The following is a 16,735-nucleotide window of genomic DNA, read 5'->3' as shown; positions in this document are numbered from 1 at the left end:
GAAAAGAAGGAGAAAACAACGGTGTCATACGGGTTAATGAAGTGTCACGGGTTCACTGCACGGCTGTGATCATGTCATCGTGCAAAAATAGATGTTTTGTGATATTGTGACGCTTTGATTTTAAGAAAAAGTCAAACTTTGTTTAAAATAAGCTGCTACGGCTGAAATGAAGCTTTAATGACCAGTTCCAAGTTAAAACCAGGGTTTGCATGAGATCCAAAGTTTTTTCTTCTTTTACAGCATGAAAAACAACTGTGCTCATTATAGAACACTTGTGTCAAACACTAAACCAAGTGTCTGGAGACCAAACCGTCTAAAACTGTAAATGGACTCACTTTTAGTTTGAATGTTGAAAAAACAAGGTTTAATCTGTGAATTATTAATGCATTTGTTCAGTCTTAATACTTTAGATTTTGACATGACATGATGTCTCTGCTTGTGATATAAGTGGTTACATTGCAAAGTGTGTTTTAAGAAATCTCGCCAAGTGAAATTTGCTCATCACATCGACACAAGAGCCATAAACGTGTTATTCTGAGAAACTACCACAGTGTCTCATTTCCACAGTGACATGGGGAAGGAAACGTACTCTCAACTCTGTCATAGAAACAAACAGCAGCATCATAGTGATTTTTAAGTTTATTCTTCTTTTAGTTTCTAGTAGTTTCTGGGAAAACGTCGTCTTCCTCCGATATCACAGTTTCTATAAAGTTTGACGGGTTCTCAGACACGTTACACTCTGAAGTTTTCTATGAGAAATAGCTTCACTTACACACACACTGTGTATTGTCGACTAAATCATTTGCTTTCAACTCATCAATGAAATGGAAAAGTAAAGACGTCTATTATTCCATTAGAGGAGAAAGAAAAACCCTCCCACGTTTACCCGAGCGGTGAAATCTGCTGTAAACACGTTTGCAGGCTGAAAGAAGAGGAGATTCATTTGACTTAATCCACGTTAAGCACGAGACGCAGCAGAACGTGCTGCCGTCAAACAACAAGTGCAAAAACAATCTAAATAAATATATGAAGCCATGATTTGTAGCAGTTTTTAGTTCAAGTCTATGATTTCTATGAGAAAAATGGCTTTTTCTTTCCTTTAGAGATGTTTTTTGTGGCTTTGTAAGCGACTCACTCACTCACTCACTCACTCACTCACTCACCTCCACTCTAACGTCACAGCACACAGGAGCTGTGGATCCACTGCTGCCTCCATCAGTACAGTTCAAACGTGTGAAAGTGTGACTTGACTCTTTAAGCGTTCATTTAGATTTACTTTAATGATATAAACAGAAGCAGCGTCTGTTTCCTCGTGAGCTAAAAAGAACGGTGATTTTCTCTATTGACTTTGGTGTAAGACAAAGAACGCTTTGTCTAATTCTGAGATAAATAAATATTTATATTTATAAGTAGATGAAAGTGGTCAACACTGGCTTATCACAAGGAATTTAAACCTTTGAATTCCTTATTTGCACACACACACCAATCCATGATGGTGAATTTGACCTCTGAATATAACACAACTTAATAATAATAGAATCTCATTAAGATAAAGTTAGATGTTTTTTCCTATAATGAGATTATATTTCTAGTATAAAACTCGTATTTTTTCTTATAAAGCTAAACAATAAGAACGATTTCCCAGAGACGAGGCTTATTTTTTAACTTTCTGAAAACCAAATTTACATCCGTACATGTTTGGTGAATTCATTATTGATTATTGGATTTTGTTTTAATGTGATTTAAAACATATACACTTAAAGGTCAGGGAGGAGGGGGCTGTGACATCATCAGGACGGATCCTGAAACTAATCTCCCGCGGCCCATCTGTGGGTCCCGACCCAGTGCTTTGGGTAAGTAACCCAGACAAAACCTGAGAGGAAAACACTGAGTGCTGGTACCTGCTCAGGTTTGAGTCCCGGCGGCACCCAGGCGTACTCCTCCAGGGCACAGCCGGAGTCGTCGTCCGAGGTGGAGTTCCTCTGGAAGTCGTACATCAGCTTGGTGACCGTCTTCTCCATTTCTACAGGCATGACGGGCACCGCATGCTCCTCGCGACGACACTTACAGTGCACACAGATCTTCCTGCCGTGGACACAAAACACAAAACAAAACTATTATATATTCAGCCGGCGTGGGGACTCGACACCGACCTTCATCACTCTATGACTTCATCATAGAGTGATGAAGTCATAAAACACGGACGTAAACAGAACGGCATCTTGGGATATAAGATTTCAGCAGAATCATGGCGTCACACTGTTTGCACCAATAAAGGTGACGATTAATCACCAAAGAAACAAAGAAAGTCTTTAAATTCTGTAAAAACGAGCGGCCTGCACGTGACTGCAAAGCCTCGGCGTGTGAACTCCACTGAGGTCAAAGGTCAAGGCTTCCTGCTGCAGCTCTCACCGTAGAAATTGCGGGTGCAACAAATGCAAGGCCCGAGCGTCCTGTGGGACGTCAGGTATGAGAATATAATCACAAACAGAAGAAAAGAGCCAGTGACAGTGATGGACAACACACACACACACACACACATTTATGTACAGCAGTATCCGTGAGGACACACTACATTCCCTTTACCTTTACCTTGATCAGCACAACTACAGTAAAAGCCTCACCCTCACCCTTAAAACCACATTTTAACCCATAAACTGCTCATTTAAGCTGTGACGGACCAAAATGTCATCACTTCCTGTGTGTTTTTTTTTTTTAACATTTCCTCACAAAGATGACGGTAGAAACACACACACGGACACACACACACGCACACGCACACACACGCACACACGGACACACACACTTGTACAGATGCTGAGCCAGGACAGTTCTCCACACTCTTCAGTAAATCGTCTCCACCCAGAAAATTTAAAATGGAAAATATTAATGTGTGAATTTCCACAGAAGACAAGGCCGTGAGTGTTTGACTCTGACACTCCTCCTCCTCCTCCTCCTCCTCCTCCTCCTATTATCTAAGGCTTCATCCAGGCAGAAAACAGAACTTTTCTACTTAGCGACTCCAGAAAACCCGAGTTCCAGGGTTCCCACACATTGGTTGACATTAAATTCAAGGACGTTTCAGGACAAATCAACTCAACATTCAAGGACAGAATGTGCCGACACAGCTTGCATCTGGACAAGTGATTGTCCTTGGGATCTTGGTCAAAGTCCGTCTTTGTCTTTTGTCTTTTGGTGAGACAGAGATCTCTCTTGTTTTAACTTTACTCGCTCATTGTTCTGCACGGAATCTCACGTCAACGACAGAGAGAGAGAGAGACAGAGAGACAGACAGAGAGAGAGACAGACAGTGTCCACAACACCGCTCGTAACAATGACTCCACATCTGTCCTGCGTAGGCCTCATCTACGTACATCAATTTATTCAAGCACTTTCAATGACACATGCCTATTTAGAGGGATTTTCAAAAGCTTTCAAGGATTTCAAGGACCCCTGGGAACCCTGGATACAGAAATTTGAGATTCTCCTACTCATGTCGCGATGTCATGTCAGTGTCAAGCAGCCAGACTGAGGTGGTGATGGAGGACGGAGGGGAAAGTTATCGTTTCTGTGGTCACACTAGACATTTCTTTTACAAAAACTTGACATATGTGAGGAAGTCCAGTCATTTGGTTTGACCTCAGTATTACGAAATGAAACTGAAAAGATTTGTGTGAATGTGGATTTTTTTAAAGCCTTTGTGTCCATGCACTTTCTTGCTTTTCTCTGGGTTTGAATATATATACACACATACATATATATGTATGTATATATATACATATGTATCTATATATATATATGTATATGTATATGTGTATATATATATGTATAAGTTTTTCAAGATCTAAACCCAACGACAGCTCCCTGAGATAATGAATACAGGCTCTCACAATCAATGCATGTTTTTGAATTCTCAAGAATTCAATTGTATTTGCGTCAAATCACAACAAACATTATCTCAAGTTCTCTGCACATAGTCACAGTTCACACAATGAGCAAACACTAGCCGTCAGTGGAGAGAAGAAAACTCTGACAGAACCAGACTCAAAGATGTGCGGCATCTGCCTAGACAGGTTGTGGTGAAAGGAAAAACGGGACAGAGGAGAGGAGAGGTGGTGAAACGCCTTAGATCACCAGATCACCAGATCACCAGATCCAAAGCAAGGAGAACCTGCACATTCAAATTTCCCCCGTGACCTGGACAGAACTCAGTGTGGGTGGCCTCAACGTCACATCCCACTAACCCCCAGTTGCCCCTCAGGCAGCAAAAACCAGGGAGACCCATTACCTTCTCAGGAGGACAAACAGTCCTACAGATCAGCTTAAGGACACTGAGGACGCCGGCTGACAGACTAGCAGCAGATGTGTTGAAGGACTCAGTGGAGAGACGCCCAGTCCTCTCCTCGCCTTAAAGAAGCACTTCTTCTCTAAGTTTAACAAAGCACTTCATTATATTTGGCTGAGCAGTGATGGATTTCGACGACAGAGCAGAGGCCTGGAAATAAACATGCGGCAACTGGTTATGAGACATTCAACCCCCGAAAAGAAAACACTCACATCTATAGGTTTCATAGTTGGGACAAATTTCTCTCACCACTGGAGAATCCCTGCCCTCCGGCAAGAGATTAACAACCTATTAGCGTCTGCTTCGGCTTTCAACCGTCGCCCGCTGCACCAGAAAAAAGTCAAACTCCTGCTGTCAAGTCCCAGACTTCAGGAAACGTCTGAATATTAAAAGGTTCTTTCACACGTGAAATCCAGGTTATGTCTGGAGACGTTACAGCTCACACCGTCTGCTTCAATACGCCAATATATGAGTGTTATTCAAAAAGCGGGTCGAGGGCCCACAGAAGGGTCGCTGGGAGAATTTTTTGAGTCGCCAAACTAATTTTGCTGTATTTTCCCACATGTATAAAACAAGGTTGTTATTCATTTACAAAACATCTCTTGGGAATTATTTATTTCTACAAAATCTAGATATTAGGTGTTCCATATGGCAGTAAATTGGCTAGATTTTGTTGGCTGCTTGTCTGGACACTACGACAGATCTGTAAAACAGTGTTTCACTAATCCTCGTACCAACAGTTTGATCCACACCTAGCTGGCTGATCAGACTCCAGAATCCAAGTCAGTCCAAGATAATGACCCACAAAACCAGCCAAAGTGCCACCAACTGACAGGAAGTGAGGATGTCACCCAATTCACATTAACATTTTTACATTTTTAGGGTGTGGTTTACATCGGCGATACTTAGACATAACTAATCACTGGTGGCCTCTCTCTAGCATCACCCAGTGACCAAAGAAAGCAACAGCAGCTTCCTTCAAGAATTAAAGCGAACAACACTGAATTGTAGATCAGACTTAAAAATCCTTAAAAACGTGCGTTAACTCCCAACATTTAGCAAAGGAAATGTCTAAAATGTCAATATTTAACAGAGGAGTCTGGTGTATTTAGTGACAGCGCTGCTGAAAGCTGCCGATCGTGAGTTGGAATCACAACCCAGTGTTCAGTGACTGTGTCAGACGGTCACGCAGGAAGTACTGAACGATTCTGAGAACACGTTTTTTTAATAAACTGATTCTAATGATTCAGTTAAACTGAAAACAAGTCACTCGTTTCAGTTTCCAGACGAATCCGCCAACGTTGTGGAGAAACGATACCAAACCGAGTCGAGTCGAGCTGGAACTGTTGAGACTGTGAAGACAAACGTCAAATGTCTGAGGAGGGACACATGGAGATCTGAACGTCCAAATAACCAGGAGGAGCAGCTCACACCTGAAGGAAAACATTTCACACCCTCGAGTCCAAGCGCGGAGGCAGAGAAGTTTGTGACCTTTGTGACCCACTCTGCTGGAGCAGATGTGTGATGATGACCTTCCTCCGGTGATTCACCTCGGAAACATCCTGATCTCCACACACACACCGGCAGAGACACAGCAAAGACCTACAGGGGCCTGTTTCCTCCTCCCTACCTCCTCCCTCCTTCTCCCTACCTCCTCCCTCCTCCACTTCTATCCCCGTGATTTACAACCAGGTTCCTGCACATGCCTGGGATTTCCCCTCCGCTGAAACTTAATCCCCCAAAGCTTCTCCTTGTAATCTGCATGATTGTCAATTAGAGAGAGAGAGAGAGAGAGAGAGAGAGAGAGAGAGAGAGAGAGAGAGAGAGAGAGAGAGAGTTCACTCACTGATGCCTCAGAAATGATTATTTACCCCTATGAGGTCAATAAAAATGAAGTTAAGGACCACGCTCTCTGCTGACATCAGAGCGGCACCGCTTCCCCCCCGGGGCGCGTCACGGGTCCATCTGTGAGGTTTGCTGAAGACCGACCTGTGGGTGTGTTGTTGGTTAGTGATCCCTGTGACCATGATGTCAGTGGACAATGATTCACCGCTGCAGGTTAATTATCATCGCCATGGTCTTGTAGATGAGCTCTGTAACCACGGCAACGGGTGCTTTGTAATGCGTAACTAGGGTCTGATATGTTCCTCTATCACTATCTCTATACTTCGGTCACCTGCTTTGCAAAGAGTGTCGATTTAACGTTGTACGTGTCGTTCACACGCGCGGAAATGGAATCTTTTTTTACTTAGAGATAGATAACTAGCACACTAACTAGCATGATAGATAGACAGATGCTTAACCTGGATCCAGGGTTTGAGTAACTTAATTATGATGATGGTGATGATGACACAACAGAAGCACAAACCCAGACAAACATCTTAGATAAAAACATATCTGGCTTTTTCATGTCGTCCACACTGACCCTGGAGTGTGAAAACACTTTTGTTTAAAAACTCTCGAGTCTGGACAAACAGATCGTTGTCGTTGTCGTCGTAATAGCTGTGTGTGCGCAGTGTTTGTGGGAAACCGGGAAGACTCTGATGTTTCAAAATGAAAAGACACCCATGATCGTTGGAAGGACCACATCAGGACCGAAATCTGGTGAATCTAGCGTGGGCGGAGCTTATGGAGCCAGTTTGAAAACGCCTCACATGTAAATGCTGCCTCATAGAAATGATCCATGCAGGGTTAAAGAAAATAAGAAGAAGAAGAAGAAGAAGAAGAAGAAGAAGAAGAAGAAAAAGAAGAAGAAGAAGAAGGTTCTACCCCAAACTCTAGGGTTTGTGACGAGGAGACTCTTTTCAAGCCGAGCTTTCAGAGAGCGATGTGATTGAAGCGTTTCCAACAACCATCCGAGGTAAGTATACATGGCCCTGCAGAGTCTGAAGCCTGAGTCTCATTCCACTGTCATTCCTGAGCGGCGCTCAAAAACCACTGCAGAGCCTTTCCATGGCATCACTGGAGACGCTGCGATTAAAATCCCATCTCTTCCAACAGCAACACGAGGCAGGAAAACTGAGGTTCAGACGTACTCAGAGGAAACAGCTGAGTGACGAGTCGCATTTTCCCCGTTTCTGCTTTTGTTTTCTCCGGAAGCAGAGGATGAAGACGAGGACAGACTTATCTTTCTTTCTTTCTTTCTTTCTTTCTCTCTCTGCTGTTTATTGATCCTAACGTTGCTGAAGATCACGTCGCCTCTGCATCTGGGAGTTCAGAGACTTCAGAGACGATTTCACGTGACTGGAGGTGTTTGTGTTTTCCCTTCAACGGCCAATTAGTAAGAACCAGACGTGACATATTCCTGAGAACAGAGCCGGGATTAGACCCGTGTCCACCTGTCAAAGCTAATCACAGGCAGCCAAACAAAAACTATAAACCAGAAAAGACTGATTTTAGCCTCTTAAGAAAAGGCTCATATAATAAAATCTACACCAGCTAAAGACGCAAATATCCTTAGAACATGTTTCCAACTGGACACTGAAGGTTTGAAAGTGTTTAAAAACTTTTTTACAACCACCGAATAAAATCTACACCTGCTTAAGTCTATGATACCTGAAGAATACATTTCCACCTTTTTGTTACCTTTAAAGAACATTTTTCTTTTTGCTTTGAAAAACCACTCACTCTCCCACACCAAAGCCCACAGAGAAAAACAGTGATTTCACATCACTGCTCACAGGAGTTGTTGATCCACCGCGAGTTCAAATGTGTTATTCTGTGACTTTGGTGTTTGTATCAATCAAAGTGACACAAACTGACCACACGAGGCAGCAGTGGACCAGCTAAAACTAACTGAACCGAATGAATGAATGAAAGTAAAATGAGCTAAAAACGCTGATTAAGAAAACATATGGTTAAGACATGAGAGACTTCAAAGGAAGTAGATGAACATCAGTTTCATTCCTCCATGTTTTGTCAGCCGTGCGTCATAAAGAAAAAGGTGAACTCTGACTTTAATGTAACATCAGACAGAGAAGCTGCTCAGCGACACTGTGACTGCACACGTGACGGGATCGTGTTACTCATTCATCCGCCGCGACGCTGCCTCCGGGACGCGTTCAGATTAGAATCAGAGAACAGTGGCCCGGTCCGTGCAGGTCCTGTGTTCGTTCACTCATGATGAAAACAAACTTTCTCCTGAAGAACTGTTGCACAGAAGCACGACGTGAACGTTCCTTGTACAGTGTCAGCAGACACACCTGTTTGTCTCATTAACACCATTATCTTTCATATTCAGTCATGTGATCATGGTACTGGCGCCCTCTCTGGCGTTACAGTTGAAGTGCATGTGTCAAAAATGTTTCAATATTATTTTGTTTTACTTCAAAACAGAGGTATCAAACCTGCGGCCCGTGGGCCATATGCGGCCCTCCCATCATTTTCATGGGGCCCACCACTTCATATCCAGTCATAATAAGTTATTTCTGATTCAGTGAAACATTGTCACAAATGTGATCATTTTCTTTTTCCCTCCGTGACCCGCAGGTCATTTAAGATGCAGCTAAAACTTTATATCCACATAAAAATGAAAAAAGATTGTGTTTATTTCACTACAGATGAGACTAATGTTATATAACAGTCCCAATATTGTGAATATAAGTTGGATTTTTCAGACACGACGATGTGTAGTTTTTTGCAGAGAATGAGCTGGAAAAAATGTCAAAGGTCAGAGAGAAACGACCAAACTGGTTTGAGAAGGTAAAACAGGTCAACAGTGACATAAGTTTCAGGAACTCGAGGCAGACGTTACACAACGAGCAAATGGAATATAACTTTTACAGTTATTCAGGTCTTTATGTCACATCCTGCCTCTATTTTACTAACTTTCTTTCTCTCTTTCTATGAGTGAGTGATACGTCCTTTACTGTCAAAACTGCACCGTGCTGCAGCTGCTGTAGCATACTGTAGACAATAAAGTATATATTTGAAATAACCATTATTACAAGCAAGGTATGCAGAGAGGACCTTGAAACAGATGGGGCTACAGCAGCAGCAGCAGCAGCAGCAGCAGCAGCAGCAGCAGCAGCAGCAGCAGCAGCAGCACCCTGTGTACCTAATAAAGTGGCCCGTGAGTGTACAAGTGTGACAGTTGTGGACGTCAGTAACGATGTTGCTCAGGCTTTTCTGGCTCCTGTGAGCTCAGTTAATGTTTTTGCAGTCACTCCAGAGGAGACCTGCACCGCCGCTGCTGCTGCTGTTGCTGCTGCTGCTGCTGCTGCTGCTGCTCCTGCTCCTGCTGCTGCTGCTGCTGCTAGTGTTGCTGCTGCTGCTAGTGTTGCTGCTGCTGCTGCTGCTGCCATATTATTCATCTCACCGTGCCCCCTTTCTTCTCCCCGTGCACATTCATGTGTTAATGCAGTGACCCTCTTTACCGCGGCCATTCTAACGGGGGTCAATTGCTCCGTATTGAGTGGACTAATGTCCCAAAACAAGCGGCGTGGAGCTGTGATTATGACACTTTGTTTCCTAAACACTTGACTGTAACGCTGCTTTTTCCTTTTGTAAACTGTGACGTTAGCTGCAGTAAATCGAACACTTTAATTGTTTTTAAGCGCACACATGTTGTTCTGCTGTTGGTGTGAGAAAACATAGCGATGACAACTTCTCCTGTGGCACACGGTGAACTTTTCAACTGCCCAGTTGTGATGTAAGCATGAGATAAAGAGCTTGTCTTTCATTAAGTGTGGAGGTGACTTTAATCATCAAAAAGTCAGAAATCTCCAAAACAAATGCAAACAAACGTGCTGAAGCTGACAGGAAGTCCCTTTCTAAAAGTCTAAATGCACAGTTAGAGGTGAAGGACATTTATATTCATTTCTTTTTCTAGTTTAAACTTCAAGTGTGTAAAAATGCACAAAATTCATTTGTGTAGAAACTTGCTGTATATTCTCTTTTACAGTCTTGGTCATGAGAGGCAGATCATTTTATCATCTTTATTTATTAATCACCAATTACTAACAAATGATGATATGTGTCAACCCTCAGTAAAGGTCATGAATGATATGTTTCTAAAGTATTTTAAATGTGTTTTTATCATCGTTCCACGTCAACACGGACACTTTTACGATGACATTGTGTGAAATATTGTCACAAATAGAGTTAATGTGATCGGTGACGCCCCCAGGTCATTTGAGATGGAGATAAAACTTTATATTAACATTAAAAATGAAAAGATATTATGTTAATTTCACTTAAAGGAGACTAAATGACATGTGCAGTGTTTACATGTATATACTGGTGTCGTTTATTGGCCCCAAACTGGCAAAAACTGCAATATTGTGCATATTAGTGGAATTTTCATGACATGAAAGTTGATTTGGAGAAGAATTAACAAGTGAAACACACACACACACACACACGCACACACACACACACAGTGTGTGTGCGTGTGTGTGTGTGTGTGTGTTTACAGAGTCATCTACATTCCATATGGCACAGAGGCTTCACAACAAAGACCTGCAGGCTGGCAGGAGCACAGTAGCCTGGCCGTTGACGCTACAGGGGGTGGGGTGGGGGGGGGGGAGAGACACACACACACACACGCACGCACACACACACACAGAGAGAGAGAGAGAACAGCAGGGTTTGAATAAAAGGAAAGTGGTGAGTTCAGGGTCTGAGAAACCACGTTTCATCCATTGCGCTGGAGAAAGATAAAGTAAGACATAAAAACATAAAAGTGCTCACCTTGTTGTTGTGTGTGTGTGTTTGTTCTTTACACTGCGACCATCGTCATGTCCGCTGAGCTGTTTGAAGAAGCGTCTTCCTCATCGCACTTTGTTTAACTCCTCCACGGAAACAGCCCACTCTCTCTCCCACACACACACACACACACTTCACTCCTCTGCCACATTTATCTCCTGCGTTTAAAAGCCTTTCGTCAACCTCCTCCTCCTCCTCCTCCTCCTGTTCCTCCGCGCGCGCGCGCGCGCACGCACACACACACACACAGACTTGTCCTCAAAGTGCGTAAAAAAAACCAAAAACAGAACCGATCCCGGTTTAAGTCACAGGTCCAAATAAACAGACTCCAGTGGAACCACGAGTGAGTTCAATCCCGAGGAAGAAGAAGAAGAAGAAGAGGAAGAAGAAGAGGAAGAATAAACCAGACTCGTCCTTTAAAGGTGTTTTTTACGCAGCGCTGAACTCCGTGTGCGCGCTCACTGCGCTGCTCCGCTCGCTGCTCACTGAGCCGCACACACTGCGCTTTCATACGGAACTGACGTCAAGCGCGCGGAGAAACACACACGCGGACACGTCCGGTGTCAACTTTCAAAATAAAAGCCCAAACATGGCGTTTACTGGACTTTATTTACATTTCTAGATACTTTTACTCTACACTACATTTCCTCTAACTCTCTTTGTTACTCCAAATAAAATCAGAAGAAGAAGACTTGGTATTATGGTCTGGATTTATATAGAGCTCCTCTAGTCTTGACGAGCTGCTTTAGACTACAGCTTTCACCCATTCATTCACACGCGGCAACATGGGGTTAAGTGTCTTTGCTCAAGGACACATATAGACGAGAAGAGCCAGGAATTTAACCCACAACCTTCCAGTTAAACGACAACTCGCTCTACAGTAAATATCATAAACCTTAAGAATTTTACTTAAGTAATATACAAAGTGACTTCAACGTCTACTTAAGTCATTTTCTGGTAAAAAAACAACAACTTTACTACCCTAACCCTAACCCTACCACCTTTAAGGGACTTTATACACTGCTCATCGGCCAGAAGTCAGTAAAAACCTGCTACATCCATGGTTCTCAAAGTGTGGTGTGTGTACCAACAGTGGAACGCAAGCTTCCTCTGGTGGAAATCAGAAATACTGTTGTGCTGTACATGTGGTCGCTGTTGCTGTCTGCACATGTCTGTCTTAACTGTTTTTTTGCTGCTGTAACAAGTGAAAATTCCCCTTTAAGGGATAAATAAAGTTTGTCTTATCTTATCTTGAGGGTTAATGTTCCCGAGTAAGGAACGACCCATGACCTCGGAAAATCTGTGTGAATTAGGGGCCGATGTCGGCAAGACCAGAAAATTCCACTTTACAGTTACAGTCAGACGTTGAGGGAGATAATTCCCTTAAACAAGAATGCCCTTAACAAAAACATAAGTCATTAAAGCTTTGATTTGAAGGCAGAAATGTTGACTTCCTGTCTGATTCTGAGCCATGTTCGGTTGGCTTTACACACACACACACGTGCGTGTGTGCGTGCGTGTATGTATGTGTGTGTGTGTGTGTGTGTGTGTGTGTGTGCCTGTATGTGTGTGTGTGTGTGTGGCTGTATGTGTGTGTGTGTGTGTGTGTGTGTGTGTGTGTGCCTGTATGTGTGTGTGTGTGTGTGTGTGCATGTGCACCCCACATACATCCACTCTGCTGTACAATGAACAATGTACTGTATCATATACTGCATATTACCCTTACTGGCTCCCACTGTAAATACTTTGAATACTTTTTTTTACTACATATCCTTCTAATTTTGTCGAAGGTGTTTTGTTGTTTCTTCTTTTCTTCTTTTATCTCTTCACTTACGCACTAATAGAGCTGTCCTTGAATCTCGTTGTACACTGTATAATGACGATAAAGGTGATTCTGATTCTGATGTGTGTGTGTGTGTGTGTGTGTGTGTGAGGAGCTGATTGGCCCCTGAACAGAAAACACTGCTGTTTAACATAAGAAGTGGACATTATTACCAGAGACAGAGAGACAAAGGACAAAGAGCTCAGACCAGTGAAAACCCTCTGAACAACAACAACAACAACAACAACAACAACAACAACAATAATAATAGTAAAGTTTGCTACACAGACTCTTCAGTAACGTAGTAACGTCGCTCACCTACAGTATGTGTTATTGTTTCATTGTTTATCATTTATGTCGTCATTAAGTCCTTTAAATGTGATACTTTTAGAGTAAAAGTACAAGTATGTTACCAGAAAATGACTTTGGTAGAAGTTTATAATATTACTTAAGTAAAAGCCTTAAAATATGACACTTACTGTACTTAAGTATCAAAAGTCACTTTCTGATTTAAAATGTACTTAAGTTTTAGAAGTGAAAGTATTGAGCCATGGTGGCTCAGTGGTAGGGCGAGTTGTCATTTAACTGGAAGGTTGTGGGTTCAATTCCTGGCTCTTCTCGTCTATATGTGTCCTTGAGCAAAGACACTTAACCCCATGTTGCAGCGTGTTAATGAATGGGTGAAAACTGCTCTATATAAATCCAGACCATAATACCAACTCTTCTTCTTCTGCTTTTATTTGGTAGAAACGTAGAGAGTTAGAGGAAATGTGAACCTGTTTGACAGTGTTTTCCACACTGGAAACTTCAAATGAAATTCCCTTTTCTTCACCGCTCACTCTCGAGCACCAAAGTCCACAGACCACGACACACAGGACGTGGATCTGCTGCTTCCTCCATCACTTTTAAATGTGTTATTTTGTCAAATCTTCATTCAGAGTGGCGACCGCTGTGTTCCCTTCAGCTCAAAACAGCGTTTATCTCTGTGGACTTTGGTGTGGGAGAACGAGCGTTTGACAAACTTTAAGTTTCCAGTTGGAAAAGGTGATAAATATCCTTTGTGTTTGTGAGACTCCTCTCTTGTTCCCTCAGTGAGTGTCGGGAGTGTTTAACAACGTCCCACTGCTGCTCCTCTGCTCCTCTGCTCCTCATTTTTCTAATGCACTCACTAAAGGGGGAAAAAAAATGCCCTAAACGCTTTCTGGCAAAACTAAAAAACAAAAAGAGAGAAAGAAAGAAAAGGGAGAGAGTTTGCAAGTAATTCAATCAAGATTTGTGTATATTTGCCTCCACTGCTGCCTGTTGGCCAAACACGATTTATGAAGAAGAGCAATTCTCTGAAATGAAACATCTCCAGAGCTTCACAAGCAAACACTGCTGTTCTCCCTCTGAACCTCCTAAAACAGTCTAAACTCACACGTGGGACGTGTCCTAATCTCACATATTACAACCTATAATCTCATCAGCTTTGGAAAAACTCGAGTATACTGACGACGATTCCAGCACGGGCTGAACTTTCAGAACATCCACGAAATCCACTGAAGGAGCTTTAAAGACTCATTCATACTAATGTTAGTTTACAGGTTTACCGAGGAATCTGAGGGTGAATGCTGAGCTAGCCATCCATCCATCCATCCATCCATCGTCAACCGCTTATCTGAGATCAGGTCACAGGGGGAGCAGCTGTAGCAGAGATCTTTCCCTGGCCACATCATCCAGCTCTGACTCTAGGGTCCACAAGACTCTCCCAGACCCCTAGGTCTCCTCTCAGGTGGACTTTCCAGGAACTCCTCCCTTGGTGGCATCCTTACCAGATCCAGAACCACGTCAACTGGCTCCCAAAGGAGCAGCGGCTGCAGCGCGCGTCACTCCCAGAAGACTGAGGTTCTCACTCTACCTCTAAAGGATCATAGCCACACTTGTGATGCACCGACGATCTCGTTCTTTTTGTCATGACTACAGGTGAAGGTAGCAGTGAAGATGGAGAGCTTTGCTTTTTGAGGCTGAGCAAAAAGAAGTTGGACATCTGCAATTAAATGTAATAATTAATAATTAAAACAGTATCATGTGTGCGACTGATTTACTGTGAAACAAGAACGACAGAAGAACATTTAAGACTTCATTAAATCCTAACCTGGGGTACGTGAGCTCGGAAATCCAAGATCACACTCACATGACGTCAAAAATTCAGAGTTCTGACCAAGAATGGCACACGCCGCACGACACTGTTGTCGTTATTAGTGGTTGTTGTGTGTGTGCGTGTGTGTGTGTGTGTGTGTGTGTGTTGTGTATGAAATGTGAGGTCATAAAGTCACTGCAAACAAAAACCAGATGGAAAACAATAACAACAGCACGGAACACAGTGTTTACATTGTTACATCAAGTGTCTTTGACGTCGGTCTTTCATTCAGTCCATCGTCGAATGGACAAAGGAAATAATAATAATAAAGTAAAGTGTTAATTAAACACATTACCACTGATCAAAAAACCCATTTAAACCAGAGTTTAAACTGGAATGAGAAAAACAGTGATTTCCCATCATGACAGCACGGAGAGTAAGAGGTTAACACACGCTGAGATAAGGCCGTCTAAATGCAGATAACATATTCTTATATTATCGTCGATACTCAGCGGGTTGTTGGGGCCAAATCACATCATTTGTTTTTTCTCCATTGAGCTTTTTATTCGACCAACTTTTAAAGGCCATAAAAGTGAATAGTCCAGCTCGGGTTTCACACCACAGATAGATAGCGTTGCCCTTGTGGACTCCTGGTATGCACACAGAGCCTCCACTTGGTCATTTTAGACAGTGCAGGCAAACAGGTTCACTCCCCTTCTGAGCGTGTTTAAGCATATTGAGCTTTTTTGTGTGAATCAAAGCAAAGGAAAGCTACTATTGTAAATACACTTCACCCCCGGGGCTCAGAGCCTATCTGAGGTATGTGGGCCAGTTACGCTGCCTCAAAACAAGATGGTTTTTCACGTCTCACCAGGGAAGGAACTAATTCATATACATGGTCAGAAACACACACACACACACACGCACACACACTCTTAATAAATCAATGCCTTTATCTGGATTTGAGACGAGGCCAACATCCCAACATGGCCTCCCCATCTTTACTTCTAATCTGCTTTTTTAGGAACACCAGTCTCCTCTCCTTTCATGTGGCAAATGCTGATGGCTATCACTCCAGAGTCAACACACGAGGCAGCTGGGACTCACCCCAACAGCTGATAGTGAGTCAGGAGGGAGGGAGGGAGGGAGGGAGGGAGAGAACTAACTTCCTCTCCCACTTTCCTTCCACTGCTGCAGGGGCTTTGTCCCCGCGACCCTAAAAACATAGCCTCCCTAAACGACAGCAACAAGCTGCTTTAAAGACCTCAGAGTGTCTTTGACGAGAGCGTATCGTGCTCATCGACATGATTTAAGATCATTTTCTGTGAGAGAACACTTAGCAGTCACAGAAGAGCTTAACGACGACACACACACACACACACACACACAAATATGACAACAGCAGGAACTTTTCTCATTTACCCCTGGATTATGAAAAACCAAAATGACCCCTGGGAAAAACTTTCCTTAAAAAGAAGAACCTACACGTGACTACAGGGACTTTTCAGATAATTCAGACATCTAGAGGGGCGGGGCTGTGAGCTGAAGACTGCTGATTGGCTCATGTCACAATGAAAACCGTCTCTATGCAGACGACTCTTTTTTCTCCACGTATGATTTAACTAATGTCATTGAAAATGATCCCTCACGTTTTCTGTTGTATTCGAGCGTTTCGTCCTTTCGTGACATTTCTTGAATCAATGCAAATGTTTGCGGAAACATTTTAAGGATGAAAATGGAAAGT

The 16,735-nt window shown here is 42.9% G+C and overlaps 1 protein-coding gene across 2 annotated transcripts in view; it reads right to left on the bottom strand.

The window, feature by feature from the left end:
• prickle2b (prickle homolog 2b) overlaps positions 1-16,735 on the bottom strand; it is a 115,752-nt gene that overhangs the window by 16,397 nt on the left and 82,620 nt on the right. Inside the window, exons 1-2 of one of the 2 annotated variants that reach the window (XM_058631671.1) lie at positions 11,036-11,275; positions 1,902-2,085 (exon numbers count right to left, since the gene is read on the bottom strand). In XM_058631671.1, coding sequence (XP_058487654.1) covers positions 1,902-2,033 — 132 coding nt within the window. In that variant the 5' untranslated portion in view covers positions 2,034-2,085; positions 11,036-11,275. Of the gene's footprint in view, positions 1-1,901; positions 2,086-11,035; positions 11,276-16,735 lie in introns of those variants that run through there. The other variant, XM_058631670.1, reaches the window with a different exon arrangement.

The sequence above is a fragment of the Solea solea genome, chromosome 6 (genome assembly GCF_958295425.1).
Source record: "Solea solea chromosome 6, fSolSol10.1, whole genome shotgun sequence".
In the NCBI taxonomy this organism is placed as follows: domain Eukaryota; kingdom Metazoa; phylum Chordata; class Actinopteri; order Pleuronectiformes; family Soleidae; genus Solea; species Solea solea.
Note: the sequence above shows the minus strand (reverse complement) of the source record. Positions and strands in the feature narration are given on the sequence as shown.